The sequence below is a fragment of the Sinocyclocheilus grahami genome, unplaced genomic scaffold (genome assembly GCF_001515645.1).
Source record: "Sinocyclocheilus grahami isolate Dianchi unplaced genomic scaffold, SAMN03320097.WGS_v1.1 scaffold2.1, whole genome shotgun sequence".
NCBI lineage: Eukaryota > Metazoa > Chordata > Actinopteri > Cypriniformes > Cyprinidae > Sinocyclocheilus > Sinocyclocheilus grahami.
In genome coordinates, this window is record NW_015505181.1 from 4,212,282 (window position 1) to 4,229,550 (window position 17,269).

Consider the following 17,269-nt stretch of genomic DNA (forward strand, 5'->3'; position numbering starts at 1 on the left):
TATATATATATATATATATATATATAAGAAATATTAAGTATTTCTTTTTTTTTGCACTGCATAATTAAATTGGGCTGTCTGTTGTGTTTTTGGATTGGAGAAAAGCACATTATTGTTTAAAGAAATTAAACTGCTTTGCCTTTTTGTATATATTTACATAAAATTTGATGTCACTCGTTGACGAAACCATCAGGAAAAAGGCCTCAGCTGATTTTTTTTGTTGTTGCTAGTATCAAATTTTTAGCTTCACTATCACTAAACACATTCCCTCTGAAGGTGAAAAATGACTTCAAGCATCATTTTAGTAAAGAAGTTTCTTGTACCGAAAAGAATGGCATTAGAAGTGCAGGTGCCATAACGACAAAACAGCAGGTATACTGTAGATGTACAACATGGACATTTAAATACCATTGATTTCTTTTCATTGTGGCAGTTTGGCTGAAGGAGGGAAGGAGTCAGATGCAATTGAAAGGATGGAAATCGCAACACGATCCAAGGGTGAGAATTGTGCTTGATGAGATGAGAGTGCCACATTTATCAAGTGTCAAAACCGTGCAAACACGTCATGTTTGTTAAGCTTCCATTTTTGTTGATGCTTTGTGGTCGGATTTAATTTGTTCAGTATAGTTTAGTTTATACCTACAGTTTTAACTCTAAGTTTGTGTCAGTAATCTGTCCCATTGCTGTGCAGTCTCTGATCAAGGGTCAGCAGAGAGGACCGTCCCTAAGCGCAAGGTTTCCAGCCCCCCTCACTCCTCAAACGGACACTCACCATCGGAATCCTCCTCCACTCCTGTCAAAAAGAAGAAGAAACCAGGAGCCGTCAATAACAGTAAAGACCAGGTGCAACTTTGACTCCCTGTACAAGGCCCTTGTTCAGTCCTGCATGTCAGTCATTCACTAATTTCAGTGTCTGTCTGTTTTTGTTTTGTTTTTTTATTTTGTCTTTTGGGCGACTTCTTCGTGGTGATTTCTCTACAAGATTTTATGGTATACATCATTACTATCATCCTAATATATATGTACACTTTATGATTTAGTTCACTGTTTTGCCACCTGAAACGGTGCCAAACTTTATTTTTGGCCACTTTAAGATTTGTGTGCACTTTTGGCAAATGTTACAAAATCTGCCAAAAGCCTTGTCAATTAATAATGCAATTTTCTGATTGCAAATATTTTGTTAAATAAAAATGTATTTCATTTTAGTCATTATCAAAATCTTATCACTCTTATCACAAAAAATATTTAGGCCTATATTTAAGATTTATGTATTTTAATTACATATAAAATTGACATCCATTTGGATTAAACAGTTTTAACATAAACTAATTAACGTAATGTGATGCATATTTTTTTGTCACATATAATTGAAACAAGTAAGGATGAGATTTATGTAATATTACTAAAAAAACTAACAAATGTGTATTAAATACTCAATATCCAGGTTTATATATTTGTCATATAAATCCAATTTATTAAATGTAAACTAATTCATACATTTTAACCGCTTAAATATATAATGTTCAAAATGTTTAACTGATTAAATGTAATTGTATTCACAATTAACATTTATGCTGATTCTAGAAATCAAATAGATGCAAATACCTAAGTAATTTTCCTATTGTTTTTCAAGTATACTTGATTGAAAACATTTTGCTGATATTTTAGCACCAAGAAAATGAAACGGTTTGCTGTTTTTAGCAATAAGTAGCCGTTTTTAAATTAAGAGTCAGATGTGGAGTACATTTTCTTCATCAAGTTTACATCAAGTTTAAACTTTTTAAAAATTAAATAACTTATATGGATTTATCATTTTAATAATAGCTATATTTAGACTTATGTCCTCAAAATAAAATGAGTAAATCAATGAATATTAAATCGAAAGGCCTCTTTTATCAGGCTGTTATAGTAGCAAGAGTTCAATATCAATATATTAATACATTCCTGTGTTCTTGTTTTATTTTTTTACCGTTGAGTATACAGTCAAACCTAAAATTATTCAGACACCAGATATAATTTTTGATATTTTTTTTACTAGTGGGTGCCGGACACTATAGTTCGTTTATGTAAGTGAGGATAGCAAAATAAAGTAAACTGTGACATATTATACCAAAAAAGTATTCATACAGTGGACTACCAGTAAAATTGATAAAAAGTTGGGACCAAAAATTATTCAGACATTTTGACCTGACCATGTTTTGCTTAAAGGAACACTCCACTATTTTTCAAAATAGGCTCATTTTCCAACTCCCCTAGAGTTAAACAGTTGAGTTTTACCGTTTTCGAATCCATTCAGCCAGATTTTAGCTGTAGCTTAGCATAGATCATTGAATCTAATTAGACCGTTAGCATCTCACTCAAATATGACCAAAGAGTTTCTATATTTTTCCTATTTAAAACTCGACTCTTCTGTAGTTACATCGTGTACTAAGACCGACGGAAAATGAAAAGTTGCAATTTTCTAGGCCGATATGGCTAGGAACTATACTCATTCCGGCGTAATAATCAAGGAACTTTGCTGCTATACCATGGGTGCAGCAGGCGCAATGATATTACACAGCGCCTGAAAATAGTCCCCAGCACGCTCCCTGTGCAAGCAGGTGGTCACGTTGGTTATGTTGACGGAAGTTAGCCTATTTTCAGGCGCTGCGTAATATCATTGCGCCTGCTGCACCCATGGTACGGCAGCAAAGTCCCTTGATTACGCCGGAATGAGAGTATAGTTCCTAGCCATATCGGCCTAGAAAATGGCAACATTTCATTTTCCGTCGGTCTAAGTACACGATGTAACTACAGAAGGAATTAAATAGGACAAATATAGAAACTCTTTTGTCATTTTTGAGTGAGATGCTAACGGTCTAATCAGATTCAATGATGTATGCTAAGCTACAGCTAAAAGTGCTACCGCCAGACCCGGAGATCAGCTGAATGGATTCGAAAACAGTAAAACTCAACTGTTTAACTCTAGGGGAGTTGGAAAATGAGCCTATTTTCAAAAATAGTGGAGTGTTCCTTTAAGTGTTATTTGACATTATCAAGATGAATTTGTTCTGAAACAGTTTACCTCTGTGTTCTTGTCATATATTATTACCATTTTCTAAACTATAGTGAATAAACTGTGATAATGTGTGAAAGGTGTCTGAATAAATTTTGGTTTGACTGTACATGTTTTGACTGATGCGGCTATTGCATCACACCTTAAGCATCATCACATCCACTGTTTTTTCAGCATCTCACACCATGAGCGTTTACTCAACAGCAACCATATGCAAACAGACCACACTTATTGTCAAACCCTGGTATCAGCTTTTGATAAACCCTCAAGTTGACCACTACAGTTTTTTTGTTGTTGCAGGGAATCCAAACAAAACATTTTACCTTCTAGAAAAGTGCCATCTTTCGACAGTGACATTCATTTTCACAAACAGCCTAAGGTCCGTGCCTTCAGATAGTGAGCCCAGACAAACAAATGCAAGGCAGGTGGCTGTCATGCGAGCTAAGCAGAAATGTATATCCAGGGACAGCCTATGATTCATGTTGATGCAGCTGCAATTAATAATTAGACCTGAGCTTGTTTCCATCTCTAACAAGGATGCATTTACTTTCACGTTACAGATTGAAATTACATTAATTTAATGCTCATTAGTCTACATTTGCCCATTTCTGTCCTTCCATGCCACTCCCTGATCGATAACCGTTGTGCCTGTTTGTTTTGTCTTGTTACCTTTAATACCCATGTTTTGAAACCCCAACCCTCTGTTTCTCTCGCCCGCATTCCAGTCAGAACTAAGACATGGTCCCTTTTACTATGTGAAGCAGCCCGCACTCACCACAGACCCTGTTGATGTTGTACCGCAGGACGGGCGGAATGACTTCTACTGCTGGGTGTGTCACCGCGAGGGCCAAGTGCTCTGCTGTGAGCTCTGCCCGCGCGTCTACCACGCTAAGTGCCTCAAACTGGCTGCAGAGCCCGAGGGAGACTGGTTCTGCCCTGAATGTGAGGTACTGGCTCATGCAGCTCTACTTTGTCTAAAAAAATAATTTATCTTCACAGTGCAGATTGTTAGCTATTTGGAAGTGTTTTATTTTGGGCAAGATATACTACAGACAAAACATAGTTTATTTTATTACACTTTTTTTAAAAAATCGATGTGCATCTGTAGATTTCAATTACAATACGTTTCTTTACAATACATTTTTTTTTTTCATCTACTGTATATTCTGAAGTTTTTTTTACAGAGAGGTTTGTTCATATTGATTTGCTTGATTTTATATACACCATTTTGTTCCTAAAACCATGGTGATTTTTTTTTCTGGCTATATTTTCTGATTTATGGAGTGATAAAAAAAAAAAGACATCTGAAATCAGTTTTGTAAAAATCGTTGACCCTGATACGTCAACAAAATGAAACTTTTTGAACCTGGCTTTATACATTGTTCAGATTTCTGTTCTGGAAATTTGTGATAATTATTGCATAATTAATTAGATAATGCATTATTTGCATATTTAAACATAACATTTCAGAAAACTTGTAATACAAAAAATGTTTGCCATACTTCCCCAGTTGCATTAATCAACTGGGGAAGTATGGCAATATCTATTAGTTAAATTAACTTTTAATTGTTTGTTTTTTCTCTCAAATCCACTTTTTCACGGTTTCTTTCACTAAAAAGTCATACTTTTGTTTTACCTGACAATATTCCACCCTCTCTGACTTTTAGAATTAAACAGGCTTATTTTGCTACTACCAAATACACAAAATAATGATCTTTAAAAAAGCATTATATGACCCCTTTAAAATGTATATATTGCATGTAAATTACTGCTTTTATGATTGGCTAACTTTTTTGCATGTGAAATTAGTAATGCTCCTAAGTTACTGAATACTAAACATAAGCTGTAACTGGCAGCATACCATGCCAGTGATATCTGAATTAATTTTTGCATACATTTTTAAAACTCTTTCAACAGAAAAATTATATTTTGCTTTTTACGATATGTGACCCTGGACCACAAAACCAGTCTTAAGTCGCTGGGGTATATTTGTAGCAATAGCCAAAAATACATTGTATGGGTCAAAATGATTTTATGCCAAAAATCATTAGGATATTAAGTAAAGATCATGTTCCATGAAGATATTTTGTAAATTTCCTACTGTAAATATATAAAAACTTAATTTTTGATTAGTAGCCTAATATGCATTGCTAAGAACTTCATTTGAACATCTTTAAAGGCAATTTTCTCCATATTTAGATTTTTTTGCACCCTCAGATTCCAGATTTTCAAATAGTTGTATCTCGGCCAAATATTGTCCTATCCTACCATACATTAATGAAAAGCTTATTTATTCAGCTTTCAGATGTTGTATAAATCTCAATTTCGAAAAATTGACCCTTAGGTTTTATGGTCCAGGGTCACATATAGAAACATCCCTTTAATATTTGCATTAAAATAAAGCTTTAAGCATTTCTCTCTTTTGTTTACAGAAAATAACAGTTGCAGAGTGCATAGAGACTCAGAGTAAAGCTATGACGATGCTCACATTGGATCAGCTGTCTTTCCTGCTGAAGTTTGCTCTCCAGAAGATGAAGCAGCCTGGTGTAGGTTTCATGACTTTCCGTGACTCTGCTTTTGCAGATCCATGATTTAGTCTACATTTGAGAGCTGTGCCTAGAACTAGCACAATTTTTTTTTAATGTTTTCCCACTTTTTTTTACATTGTACACTTCAATATGAAATGACAGCCTTACATTTAAGCCCCTGTCTCATAGAACAGACACATTCTGCCCACCTGAAAAGCTTCATGAATGTCTCAATGGTGCTGTTTGGGGTTACATTCACAGTAGAGCCTTTACATCATAATTTGGTTTGTTAGGTTGGGTTAAAAGGTTTTTTTTTTTTTTTTTTTACGGTATGCCAACACAAGTGTCATTCTATGCGTACAATACACTGTAAAAAAATCCTATTTAAATCTACAGTAAAAAAAAAAAACTGGAAGCATTGGCTGCCAGAAATTAATGGTAAAAAAAATACGGTTTCAATGTTTTAGGTATTACGGGATGATTATTTTTTTTACCTCTAATACTAAAATATATCTTTCTTTTCTTCAGACGGAGCCATTTCAGAAGCCGGTGTTGTTGGAACAGCATCCTGATTATGCAGAATATATATTTCATCCCATGGATCTCTGTACTTTAGAAAAGGTGAAAGCGAAGCATTTTGAATCTGATCTGATATTCCTAATTCTTAGAAATGTCTAAAATCTGGCATCTTATGAAAGTGTTTTATTAGTGTGTTCACTTTTTGTTCCTATTCAGAATATTAAAAAGAAAATGTACGGCTCCACTGAGGCTTTCCTGGCTGATGTGAAGTGGATTTTGCACAACTGTATCATTTATAATGGAGGTCGGTTGCTAACGGTTCCACTGTACTGTCAAATTAGTTTCTGCTGAATGTTTGTTTTGTTAAAACTATCTCTTTGCGTCTGCTTTTCTCTTAGGCAACCATAAACTTACAGCAACAGCTAAGGTCATTGTAAAGATCTGTGAACATGAAGTATGTATTGTAAATTGTAAGCCAAAATAAGTACACACTTTATTCAGTGCCAGTTTTTAAATACTAATTGCCTTTCAGATGAATGAGATCGAGGTCTGTCCAGAGTGCTATCTCTCTGCATGCCAGAAAAGGGATAACTGGTTTTGTGAACCATGTGTGAGTGTATTACACTAAACAAAATGAAATTCCTTCTTCACATAGTAACCAGTGTGAGTTAACCATCTGTTCATGAAATATTTGTGTGCATCAGAGCAACCCCCACCCTCTGGTCTGGGCCAAGCTGAAGGGATTCCCATTTTGGCCTGCCAAAGCTCTTCGAGACAAAGATGGACAAGTGGATGCACGGTTCTTTGGGCAGCACGACAGGTGAGGAACCGTTGAACTGGGTCCCAACCATACACACAACATCAAACTATAAATCAATTTGCTCCATGTTAATCTTAGCTTTTAACCAGAAGTGACCGACAGCAGTGTTGCGCAATAGAATATTGACAGTCCATTTATAGGTTGACCACTTCTTCTTTTAAAAACATTATTTAATTATTATATTTAAAAAATATATTTATTCTACATTCTGCCCAATGTTCTCCTCTAAAATGAAGGCTATAAAAGTGTTAATTATTCCAAATATTATTGCATAAATAATATTACAAATATACATAATATTTATGTAATATGTAATAAATATTACGGTGTTATATAAATATATTAACTGTGCTATGCATTTAAGGTTTCAAATATGAACATTACATTATTACAAAAATACATACATACATTTTATCCTATAAAAGTAAGAGACTTCCTAAATTCATATCCAGTTTTTTTTTTCAACTTTTTTTTAATACATAAAACAACTTCTGTGTGCACAGAACCAACTAATACAATTTGTTATTGATTATTTTCATTATGGATTTTTTTTTCCCCAATTGTATCAATTATTGTAGCCCTACATTTTTCCAAAATCATTTTTCTCATATCTTTATACAAAACCAATATGTTCTGATTGGATATGATTGATATTCTGATGCTTTTCACTCTAGGTGAAGACAGAAAAATTACTTGACACTTCTTTATAGAAAACACTTGTCGTCACTTCACAGTTTTTTTAATTATTTATTCTAACTTATTCGTTTTTATATACAGGGCCTGGGTTCCTATTAACAACTGCTACCTCATGTCCAAAGAGATCCCCTTCTCTGTGAAGAAGACCAAGAGCATCTTCAACAGTGCCATGCAGGAGATGGAAGTGTACGTAGAGAACATCCGGAAAAAAATTGGAGTCTTCAATTACGCTCCATTCCGCACACCCTACACACCAGACAACCAGTTCCAGATGCTCCTGGACCCGGCAAACCCTAGCGCGGGCTCCGTCAAACCAGAAAAACATGAGAAGATCAAGTTCAGCTTTGATGTAACGGCATCTCCAAAGTTGCTTATGGGTAAGAGCATGGTGTCCAGTGGAAACGTTGGGGGTGGGACAGGAAGGCGAATCTCAATGACGGACATGCCTCGTTCACCAATGAGCACTAACTCCTCTGCCCATACGGGATCTGATGGAGAACAGGAGACTGCAGAGAAAGGTCATGCTAGAGCGGCCCTGCCACATTTCAGCACTGGAGAGGAGTCAGTGGACTGCACTGGTATATATAACTTGAAATGTTTCCTGATAATATTTAAATAGAATGATTTGTATGACTAAAGCTAATTTCTACTCTTACAGCATCGCCTGCCCCTCCTAGAGCAGGTCTCACAGGAAACAGCTTAGAGAGCCCTAAACCTTTCCATTCACCGGCTCCCAGCACCCCTGTTAAACAGGAGAAGACCCCCACTACCGGCAGCATCCTCAACCTCAACCTCGGTAAACGCCCTTCAGTTGATTAATCTGCTGCTTGTTTCTTTGATTAATTGTTTTATCTGATAATAGCCACATTTTATTTTCTGAATATACGCTAGTATTCAAAAGTGTGGGGTCAAAAAGATTTTTAAACGTTTTCAAAACCTCTCATGTTCACCAAGGCTGCATTTATCTGATCGAAAGCACAGTTTTACAGAAATATTGTGAACTGTTTTCTATTTAAAATAATTTCAAATCTAATTTATTCCAGTCTTCAGTGTCACATGATCCTAGAAACATTTCTTCTTATTATCAGTGTTGGAATTTTTTTTTTTTTTTACAGAATTCTTTGGTAAATACACAGTTCAAAAGAACAGCATTTATTTGAAATATTTTCTTTTTATATTATTTTATATTCTTTTCTTTTTATATATTGAATATTTTCTTTTGATCAATTTAATGCACACTTGCAGAATAAAAGTATTAATTTCTTGAACCAAAAAAACCTGACTATATAATGTTATATCACATCTTGCCCACTGTTCTCTTCCAAATTGCAGGCTATAAATTAAAATAATTTTAGGTACGTAGACATCACTGTGTGCATAAATATTTTTTAAATATAAATGTTACATAATATATGTAATGTTACAACATATGAAATGTATTGTGAACAGAAACAAGGCTGTGATGGAGGGAATGGAAGTCTGTTCAATATGTTGTACTGTGTGAAAATAAACATGAAATCAAAATTGACCATATTTAATTTCTTCACAATGAGACATTAAGGTCTCGTTGTGGATAATTCATTGGTGATGCTATTCCACAAAAAGCCTTTCTAAATCTTCCTAGATCTTATTTATACTTGATGTCCTGTAGCTCAAATAAGGATGTAATGAGGATCGAATGAGTATGCTTTTAGATCTGCTCATAGCGGGCTAGTGAGAGCCATGTGATCTCTTTCAGATCGTAGTAAGGCAGAGATGGACCTGAAGGAGCTGAGTGAAAGTGTCCAGCAACAACAGCAGCATGGGGCTCAGCCCTCCCTCACCTCCCCTAAGAGACAGATCAGAAGCCGTTTCCAACTTAACCTGGATAAGACCATAGAGAGCTGCAAAGCACAGCTGGGTGAGTTCAGATTGAAATCTGTCATAAGAAACACAACAGCCATTTTCACACTTTGAATTGACGTACAATTGCAATTGCAACAACTTTCAGTGTTTTGCTGCCATTCACAAACCATTCTGTTAAAACTCTCTGATGGTATTACTTACGTTTCTTAAAAAGCATTTTTGTTTTGTTAGTCCAACATGAGTTTTGTGACAAAACATACATATTTTTCGACTAATTATGCCTATATCTTCCCTGTTAGGTAAAATACAGTTTTGCTTAACTCATTACACCTTCTGCAATATCTAATAGTTTTTAGAACAGCATTTTTAGAATTTTAAATATAATTTTTTTTGAGCGCTTTTTAAATAGTCCTGTTTTCATCACCAGTGAGTTAGTTACACTCTATAATCCTTTTCATTTATAATGACTTATTGATAGAGAATGTGCAGCCATTGTATTACTTTCCTGAAGGTTAAACATTTCTGTGTCTCACAGGTATAGATGAAATATCTGAGGATGTGTATAAAGGCGTTGAGCACAGCGATACAGAGGAATCCGACAAGTCTGTCTCCAGCGATAGTGAATATGCTAGCGACGATGAACAGAAATCTAAGAGCGGCCAAGATGACAAAACCGTAGCTGATGATAAAAATGAGAAAGAGCCACCCAAGAAAAAGTCAAAACCATCGGCGGCTGCTGGTGAAGGCAAAGACAGCAGTGCAGAGTCTGCTGTTACAGCCAGTACAACAACCAAAGGAGAAACCAGCCAAAAAACAAGCACCTCCGAGCATATAACTAAAGACAAACCAGGTATGGATTCAGAGAAAGAACCTCCTGAGAAACTGAAAGCTGCTCCCGCATCCCCAGATTCCAGAGAGAAACCCAAGGGCTCTGAGGAGGCCATGCAGCCGGCATCTGTGGATGAAGACATGGACTCGGACTCTGAGAGGGAGCTGGTCATTGACCTGGGAGAAGAGCAGGCAGGGAAGAAGAGGAAGAGGAACAGGAAAGATTCAGCCGCTGTCACCGCACTCAAAGAGCCCACAGCCTCCAAACCTGAAGGTCAGATTCTCTTTATGAATCAGTGCCAATTAAGCAGTAAATAATACTGTTAATCCAAAAAATGTGGATAAAACTTCTAGCAACATCAGTTGCACCAGATGCTATTAGATCAGCATCAAGTAATTTTTATGTTACTATTGAAAGTGAATCAGTATGCAAAACAATAAAAATCACAACCAATCAGATGATAGTTGATGTTTAAAGGTGCACTCAGTAATTTTATTTATAAAAGTAATTAACAAATCAAAGAATAAAATATTGAAATAATATAAAATTGATATATACATTATATAATTATATTAGCCCCATAAAATCTGTTTTATTTTACATGGATCTAGCGGGTTGCTTCATGCTGATCTGCTAATCGCCACATGATCACATGACTTGCCGTATACTACTACTACTACTCAGTAACCCCATTATTATCAGACATTTTCACTTACAGATTAAAACAATTATAGCTGACTGCAAATTCACACAGTGGTAAGCGAAAACTTTTTGACTTGCCTGATCAACGCTCTTGTCGCGCAGCGGAATCGCTCTCTTGTTTCATACAAACGCAACTGGCGCCATCTTGCGTCTCAGTCATTGATTTTGTTGAAATTGAAATTCACCTCAGATAACTTCTTTATTAATATTACTGTAATATTATTGCAGTGTTCATATTGTTTCTAAGCCAGTTGTTTTGTACGTTGCAGTAGACGATTTTTTTCGCGTACGTTTCTAAGATAAATACAATACCTTCAGCATAAATTAATCATTCTTGCCCATGTATGTATTTATCAAGCCTAAGATGACTGCCATATTATCAACATATACAAAAAAAATTTTGTGCATTTAAAAAATTAAACCATTGTTTATTTGGATTTTGAACCATTCTAAGATTCAACTGGACAAAACCTGAAACCAGTAAACCAACAAATGTCTTGTTGAAAAATTCAGATTATTGCTTGCCTCTTTATATTGTTTCCCTGGTTGGATACAAGGTAAATTGGCTAATGTGTTCTTATGCCAGAGATACTCTTATACTTTTTATTAATGGTTTAAATGAAAGTATTAAGTTATTTTAAGTTATTATTAAAGTCGTTTTTTTTTTTTTATTCGTTTTTTTAAATATCTAATAATATTTAGTCCAACATGAGTTTTGTGACAAAACATACATATTTTTCGACTAATTATGCCTATATCTTCCCTGTTAGGTAAAATACAGTTTTGCTTAACTCATTACACCTTCTGCAATATCTAATAGTTTTTAGAACAGCATTTTTAGAATTTTAAATATAATTTTTTTTGAGCGCTTTTTAAATAGTCCTGTTTTCATCACCAGTGAGTTAGTTACACTCTATAATCCTTTTCATTTATAATGACTTATTGATAGAGAATGTGCAGCCATTGTATTACTTTCCTGAAGGTTAAACATTTCTGTGTCTCACAGGTATAGATGAAATATCTGAGGATGTGTATAAAGGCGTTGAGCACAGCGATACAGAGGAATCCGACAAGTCTGTCTCCAGCGATAGTGAATATGCTAGCGACGATGAACAGAAATCTAAGAGCGGCCAAGATGACAAAACCGTAGCTGATGATAAAAATGAGAAAGAGCCACCCAAGAAAAAGTCAAAACCATCGGCGGCTGCTGGTGAAGGCAAAGACAGCAGTGCAGAGTCTGCTGTTACAGCCAGTACAACAACCAAAGGAGAAACCAGCCAAAAAACAAGCACCTCCGAGCATATAACTAAAGACAAACCAGGTATGGATTCAGAGAAAGAACCTCCTGAGAAACTGAAAGCTGCTCCCGCATCCCCAGATTCCAGAGAGAAACCCAAGGGCTCTGAGGAGGCCATGCAGCCGGCATCTGTGGATGAAGACATGGACTCGGACTCTGAGAGGGAGCTGGTCATTGACCTGGGAGAAGAGCAGGCAGGGAAGAAGAGGAAGAGGAACAGGAAAGATTCAGCCGCTGTCACCGCACTCAAAGAGCCCACAGCCTCCAAACCTGAAGGTCAGATTCTCTTTATGAATCAGTGCCAATTAAGCAGTAAATAATACTGTTAATCCAAAAAATGTGGATAAAACTTCTAGCAACATCAGTTGCACCAGATGCTATTAGATCAGCATCAAGTAATTTTTATGTTACTATTGAAAGTGAATCAGTATGCAAAACAATAAAAATCACAACCAATCAGATGATAGTTGATGTTTAAAGGTGCACTCAGTAATTTTATTTATAAAAGTAATTAACAAATCAAAGAATAAAATATTGAAATAATATAAAATTGATATATACATTATATAATTATATTAGCCCCATAAAATCTGTTTTATTTTACATGGATCTAGCGGGTTGCTTCATGCTGATCTGCTAATCGCCACATGATCACATGACTTGCCGTATACTACTACTACTACTCAGTAACCCCATTATTATCAGACATTTTCACTTACAGATTAAAACAATTATAGCTGACTGCAAATTCACACAGTGGTAAGCGAAAACTTTTTGACTTGCCTGATCAACGCTCTTGTCGCGCAGCGGAATCGCTCTCTTGTTTCATACAAACGCAACTGGCGCCATCTTGCGTCTCAGTCATTGATTTTGTTGAAATTGAAATTCACCTCAGATAACTTCTTTATTAATATTACTGTAATATTATTGCAGTGTTCATATTGTTTCTAAGCCAGTTGTTTCGTACGTTGCAGTAGACGATTTTTTTCGCGTACGTTTCTAAGATAAATACAATACCTTCAGCATAAATTAATCATTCTTGCCCATGTATGTATTTATCAAGCCTAAGATGACTGCCATATTATCAACATATACAAAAAAAAATTTGTGCATTTGGATTTTGAACCATTCTAAGATTCAACTGGACAAAACCTGAAACCAGTAAACCAACAAATGTCTTGTTGAAAAATTCAGATTATTGCTTGCCTCTTTATATTGTTTCCCTGGTTGGATACAAGGTAAATTGGCTAATGTGTTCTTATGCCAGAGATACTCTTATACTTTTTATTAATGGTTTAAATGAAAGTATTAAGTTATTTTAAGTTATTATTAAAGTCGTTTTTTTTTTTTATTCGTTTTTTTAAATATCTAATAATATTTAGAATTTGTTTTTACTTTTATATTTTCTGTTTTCGTTTTAAAGTTTTAGTAATTTTGTCATACATTTTAGTTATTTACAATAGTCACCGAGTTTCAAATTTAAATGAAAATGAGAAATGTTGTATTTAACATAAAATATATATATATTTTTTTACATTTTATTTATTTCAGTTAAAATTCATTTTAAGTAACAAAAATGTGTCTCATGCGCGCATGAATTTCTTTGACTTCAGGTAAAGCCACTCCCATTTCAAGCGGTGTCACCCAGCCTCAGAACTCAACAGTCCTTTCCTCCTCCCCAACTATTAAAGACCCATCTCAATCCCCGATGGCCGTCCCGCTTAACATAATACCATTCACAGCAGCTCCGACCAACACAACTTTGACCTCCTCGACCCTCCCCATCACCACTCCCTCCACCGCCAACAGTTCCTCACCCATCTCCACCAGCACAGTAAAGAAACAGAGACCTTTACTGCCCAGAGAGACCGTACCTGTGGTGCAGCAGGCCGTCGTGTGGAACCCCACTACCAAGTTTCAGACGTCCTCTCAAAAGTGGCACATGCAAAAGGTGCATAGGCAGCAGCAGCAGGGCCAAACGCAACCGGCCACACAAGCACAGGTGTTAACGCAGGTGCAGCGCAGCCAACAGCCGCAGCAGCAAGCGCAGGTCTCCTCATCCTCGTCGGGACAGCAGCCTTCATCCAGCACCAGATACCAAACACGACAGGCTGTGAAAAGTATGCAGTCAATGTGAATGAATACTAAATGTCATATGTACAATACCGGTCAAAAGTTTGGAATAATTAGGTTTCTTAATGTTTTTGAAAGTAGTCTCTCATGCTTACCAAGGCTGCTTTTATTTGATTAAAAATACAAAAAAAAACACTAAACTGTTTTCATCATTATAATAAGAAGAACTATTATTAAGAATCGTGTAGCAATAATAAAAAATAATAATAATTGAGCACCAAATTAGCATATTAGAATGATTTCTGAAGGATCATGTGACACTGAAGACTGGAGTAATGATGCTGAAAATTCAGCTTTGCCATCACAGGAATAAATGACATTTTGAAATTAATTTTTATTTTTTTAGTTATTTTAAATTGCAATAAGTTAAGTTTTACGTTTTATTTTTAATCAAGTAAATGCAGCTCTGGTGAGCATAAGAGACAGCTTTCAAAAACATCTTATTCCAAACTTAAATATCATTATTGTTGGGTTTGTTCTTGCAGCAGTGCAACAGAAAGACTCGACACACACCACGTCCACCTCTGCCGTCACCCTGGTGACCAGCACACCGGTATCAGCCACCATAATAGCAGGACCCACCGTCAGCTCTTCCTCTTCATCATCAACATCCACAACTGGAGACTTCCAGATCCCCACCACGTCTGCAGATGTAGCAGCTGATATAGCAAAGTACACTAATAAAGTGAGATTTCTAAAAGAAATGGGGGCTGCAAACTACACCTTTAGATGAAAACCATTTTAATTGTTCTGTTGACATAATTATTGATGTGTTTGACCAACAGATCATGGATGCAGTTAAAGGGACGATGACTGAGATATATAATGACCTTTCCAAAGGCACATCGGGAAACACAATAACAGAGGTTTGTATTTGTAAAGTAAATCTGGAGAAGAGCAAAGCCCTGTTGGTGAGTTATTTAACAACTTGAAAATATGAATAAAACAGCCATTTTTGCCCTGTTACAGATAAGACGGTTGCGAATTGAAATTGAAAAACTGCAGTGGCTACATCAACAAGAATTATCAGAGATGAAGCACAATTTAGGTATGTGAGTTTCTGATAATAGTTTAATTAAGGTAAGGATGCAACAATAATGAAATGAGCATGAAGGGGATGACCATGTGCAAGACATTTTCCAATGCCTGCCTAAAGCAATAAATTAAAAGTAGTTTGTGCAAAAAGTGTAGTTTCCTTCACTACACATAGTCATGCACATGTCAAGTACATGAAGCACCTGAATTTGGGAAAAATAAAACATTTCTTAGGGCCCTAAAAATGAAATTTTTGTTATAGTTTTAATAAATTGTTGTACATTTTTATGATTTCAATTAACTAGACATGCTTTTTGTTTACTAAAATTGAATTTAACCATTCAAATTGAATACAGAAAATTTTAAACAGAAACAAATTTAATCTGAGAAAAAAATATAATGGAATTTGGGAAAAATTAAAAGCGATTTCTTAGGGCCCTACTGATATGGGTCCAATATCTTGTGCATCAATATTCCATACTGACTGCATTTTTGTTTGTCCACATTTGTTAAATGTACTCAGAGCTAACCATGGCAGAGATGAGGCAGAGTCTCGAACAGGAGCGAGAGCGGATCGTGACGGAGGTCAAGAAGCAGATGGAGGTGGAGAAACAGCAGGCCATAGATGAAACAAAAAAAAAGCAGTGGTGTGCAAACTGCAGAAAGGAGGCCATTTTCTACTGCTGTTGGAACACCAGCTACTGTGACTATCCCTGCCAACAAGCACACTGGCCTGAGCACATGAAGTCATGCACACAGTCTGGTAAGACATAGTATCCGACTCAGAACGTTGAGAAACAGAGTTACGACACTCCCATAGGCTTCCATAGGAACTGAGGAATGCGGAAGTAAAGCGTGTCATGGAGCAGCCAATAGTTCCGAACAAACAGTAGTCCCTGTATTGAAGCCCATTCATTTCAGTGCTTCTCAAGCACACTCGCCAGAAAGTTGAGGAAATTACAGCTGTTTTTGGCATTTAAACGCATTAGTTTACCTCTCGGAAATCTGGCCAGTAGTTGTATTTTATGAAACGCGGTATAGTTAATGTTTAGTTTTAGATAATTGGCAGTTATGCTATATTTGCAGTTAGATAACATGAGAAACACCTTAATAGCAATCATAACCAGATGCTAGTTGTCATATTTTAAAGTTTTTAGTCTTTCTGCAATCTTTCTCTCCCTGTAGGAAGTTGAATGAGTTTCAGTGAAGACTGCCCATTAAAGGAATACAAGAAAGAGTTTCCCTAAATGCAGTTGGTTGCCTTTTTATTGGGTTAAATTTTGTATTTGCTGGCCTTTTTTAACAATCACTTATATAGTCTTCTTACATAAATGTCATAAAATAATACTGGGATGTGAGTAATTAATCTTTTTAAATTCAACATTTAAAAAAAAAAAGCAAAACTTATAAACATTGAGTGTTTGATAATGTCTAAATATACGATGCAAAACATAAAGTAAATCAATCAATAAATAAGCTATTATGACTGGTAAAACCCTTTACAGCAACTAGAGTAGAGCTAAATATATGTAGGCTATATTTATTAAACAGCCATACGGGCATCTAGTGGTTAAACCATGGCATTACATAGGAATATTATTTTTCTGGCAACCAAAGGCCTCTAATTTTTTCTCTTTGCACTGGAATTTAAAAACATTTTCTCTATTTTAACCCTAAATACTATGCTAATTGTAATATAAATAATAAGCATATTAGAAAAAATATTAATGCTGTCTCTTCATCACTCCCCAGAATAAAATGCGATTGTAAAACGTAGTCAACGTAGTTATCAATACACAACCAATGCACA

General features: G+C 35.6%; 1 protein-coding gene across 5 annotated transcripts in view; it reads left to right on the forward strand.

The window, feature by feature from the left end:
• The window catches only part of zmynd8 (zinc finger, MYND-type containing 8), a 22,287-nt gene extending 6,039 nt beyond the window's left edge, over positions 1-16,248 (forward strand). For 3 of the 5 annotated variants that reach the window (XM_016233745.1, XM_016233511.1, XM_016233663.1), the window contains 18 exons: positions 434-498; positions 692-843; positions 3,781-4,002; positions 5,488-5,601; positions 6,112-6,204; positions 6,319-6,406; positions 6,501-6,556; positions 6,635-6,712; positions 6,807-6,922; positions 7,700-8,196; positions 8,277-8,414; positions 9,357-9,518; positions 9,999-10,565; positions 13,905-14,411; positions 14,910-15,109; positions 15,210-15,290; positions 15,394-15,472; positions 15,983-16,248. In XM_016233745.1, coding sequence (XP_016089231.1) covers positions 474-498; positions 692-843; positions 3,781-4,002; positions 5,488-5,601; positions 6,112-6,204; positions 6,319-6,406; positions 6,501-6,556; positions 6,635-6,712; positions 6,807-6,922; positions 7,700-8,196; positions 8,277-8,414; positions 9,357-9,518; positions 9,999-10,565; positions 13,905-14,411; positions 14,910-15,109; positions 15,210-15,290; positions 15,394-15,472; positions 15,983-16,233 — 3,426 coding nt within the window. In that variant the 5' untranslated portion in view covers positions 434-473 and the 3' untranslated portion in view covers positions 16,234-16,248. The remainder of the gene's footprint in view (positions 1-433; positions 499-691; positions 844-3,780; positions 4,003-5,487; positions 5,602-6,111; positions 6,205-6,318; positions 6,407-6,500; positions 6,557-6,634; positions 6,713-6,806; positions 6,923-7,699; positions 8,197-8,276; positions 8,415-9,356; positions 9,519-9,998; positions 10,566-13,904; positions 14,412-14,909; positions 15,110-15,209; positions 15,291-15,393; positions 15,473-15,982) is intronic. The other 2 variants (XM_016233587.1, XM_016233819.1) reach the window with 2 other exon arrangements.
• The last annotated feature ends 1,021 nt before the right edge of the window (positions 16,249-17,269 follow it).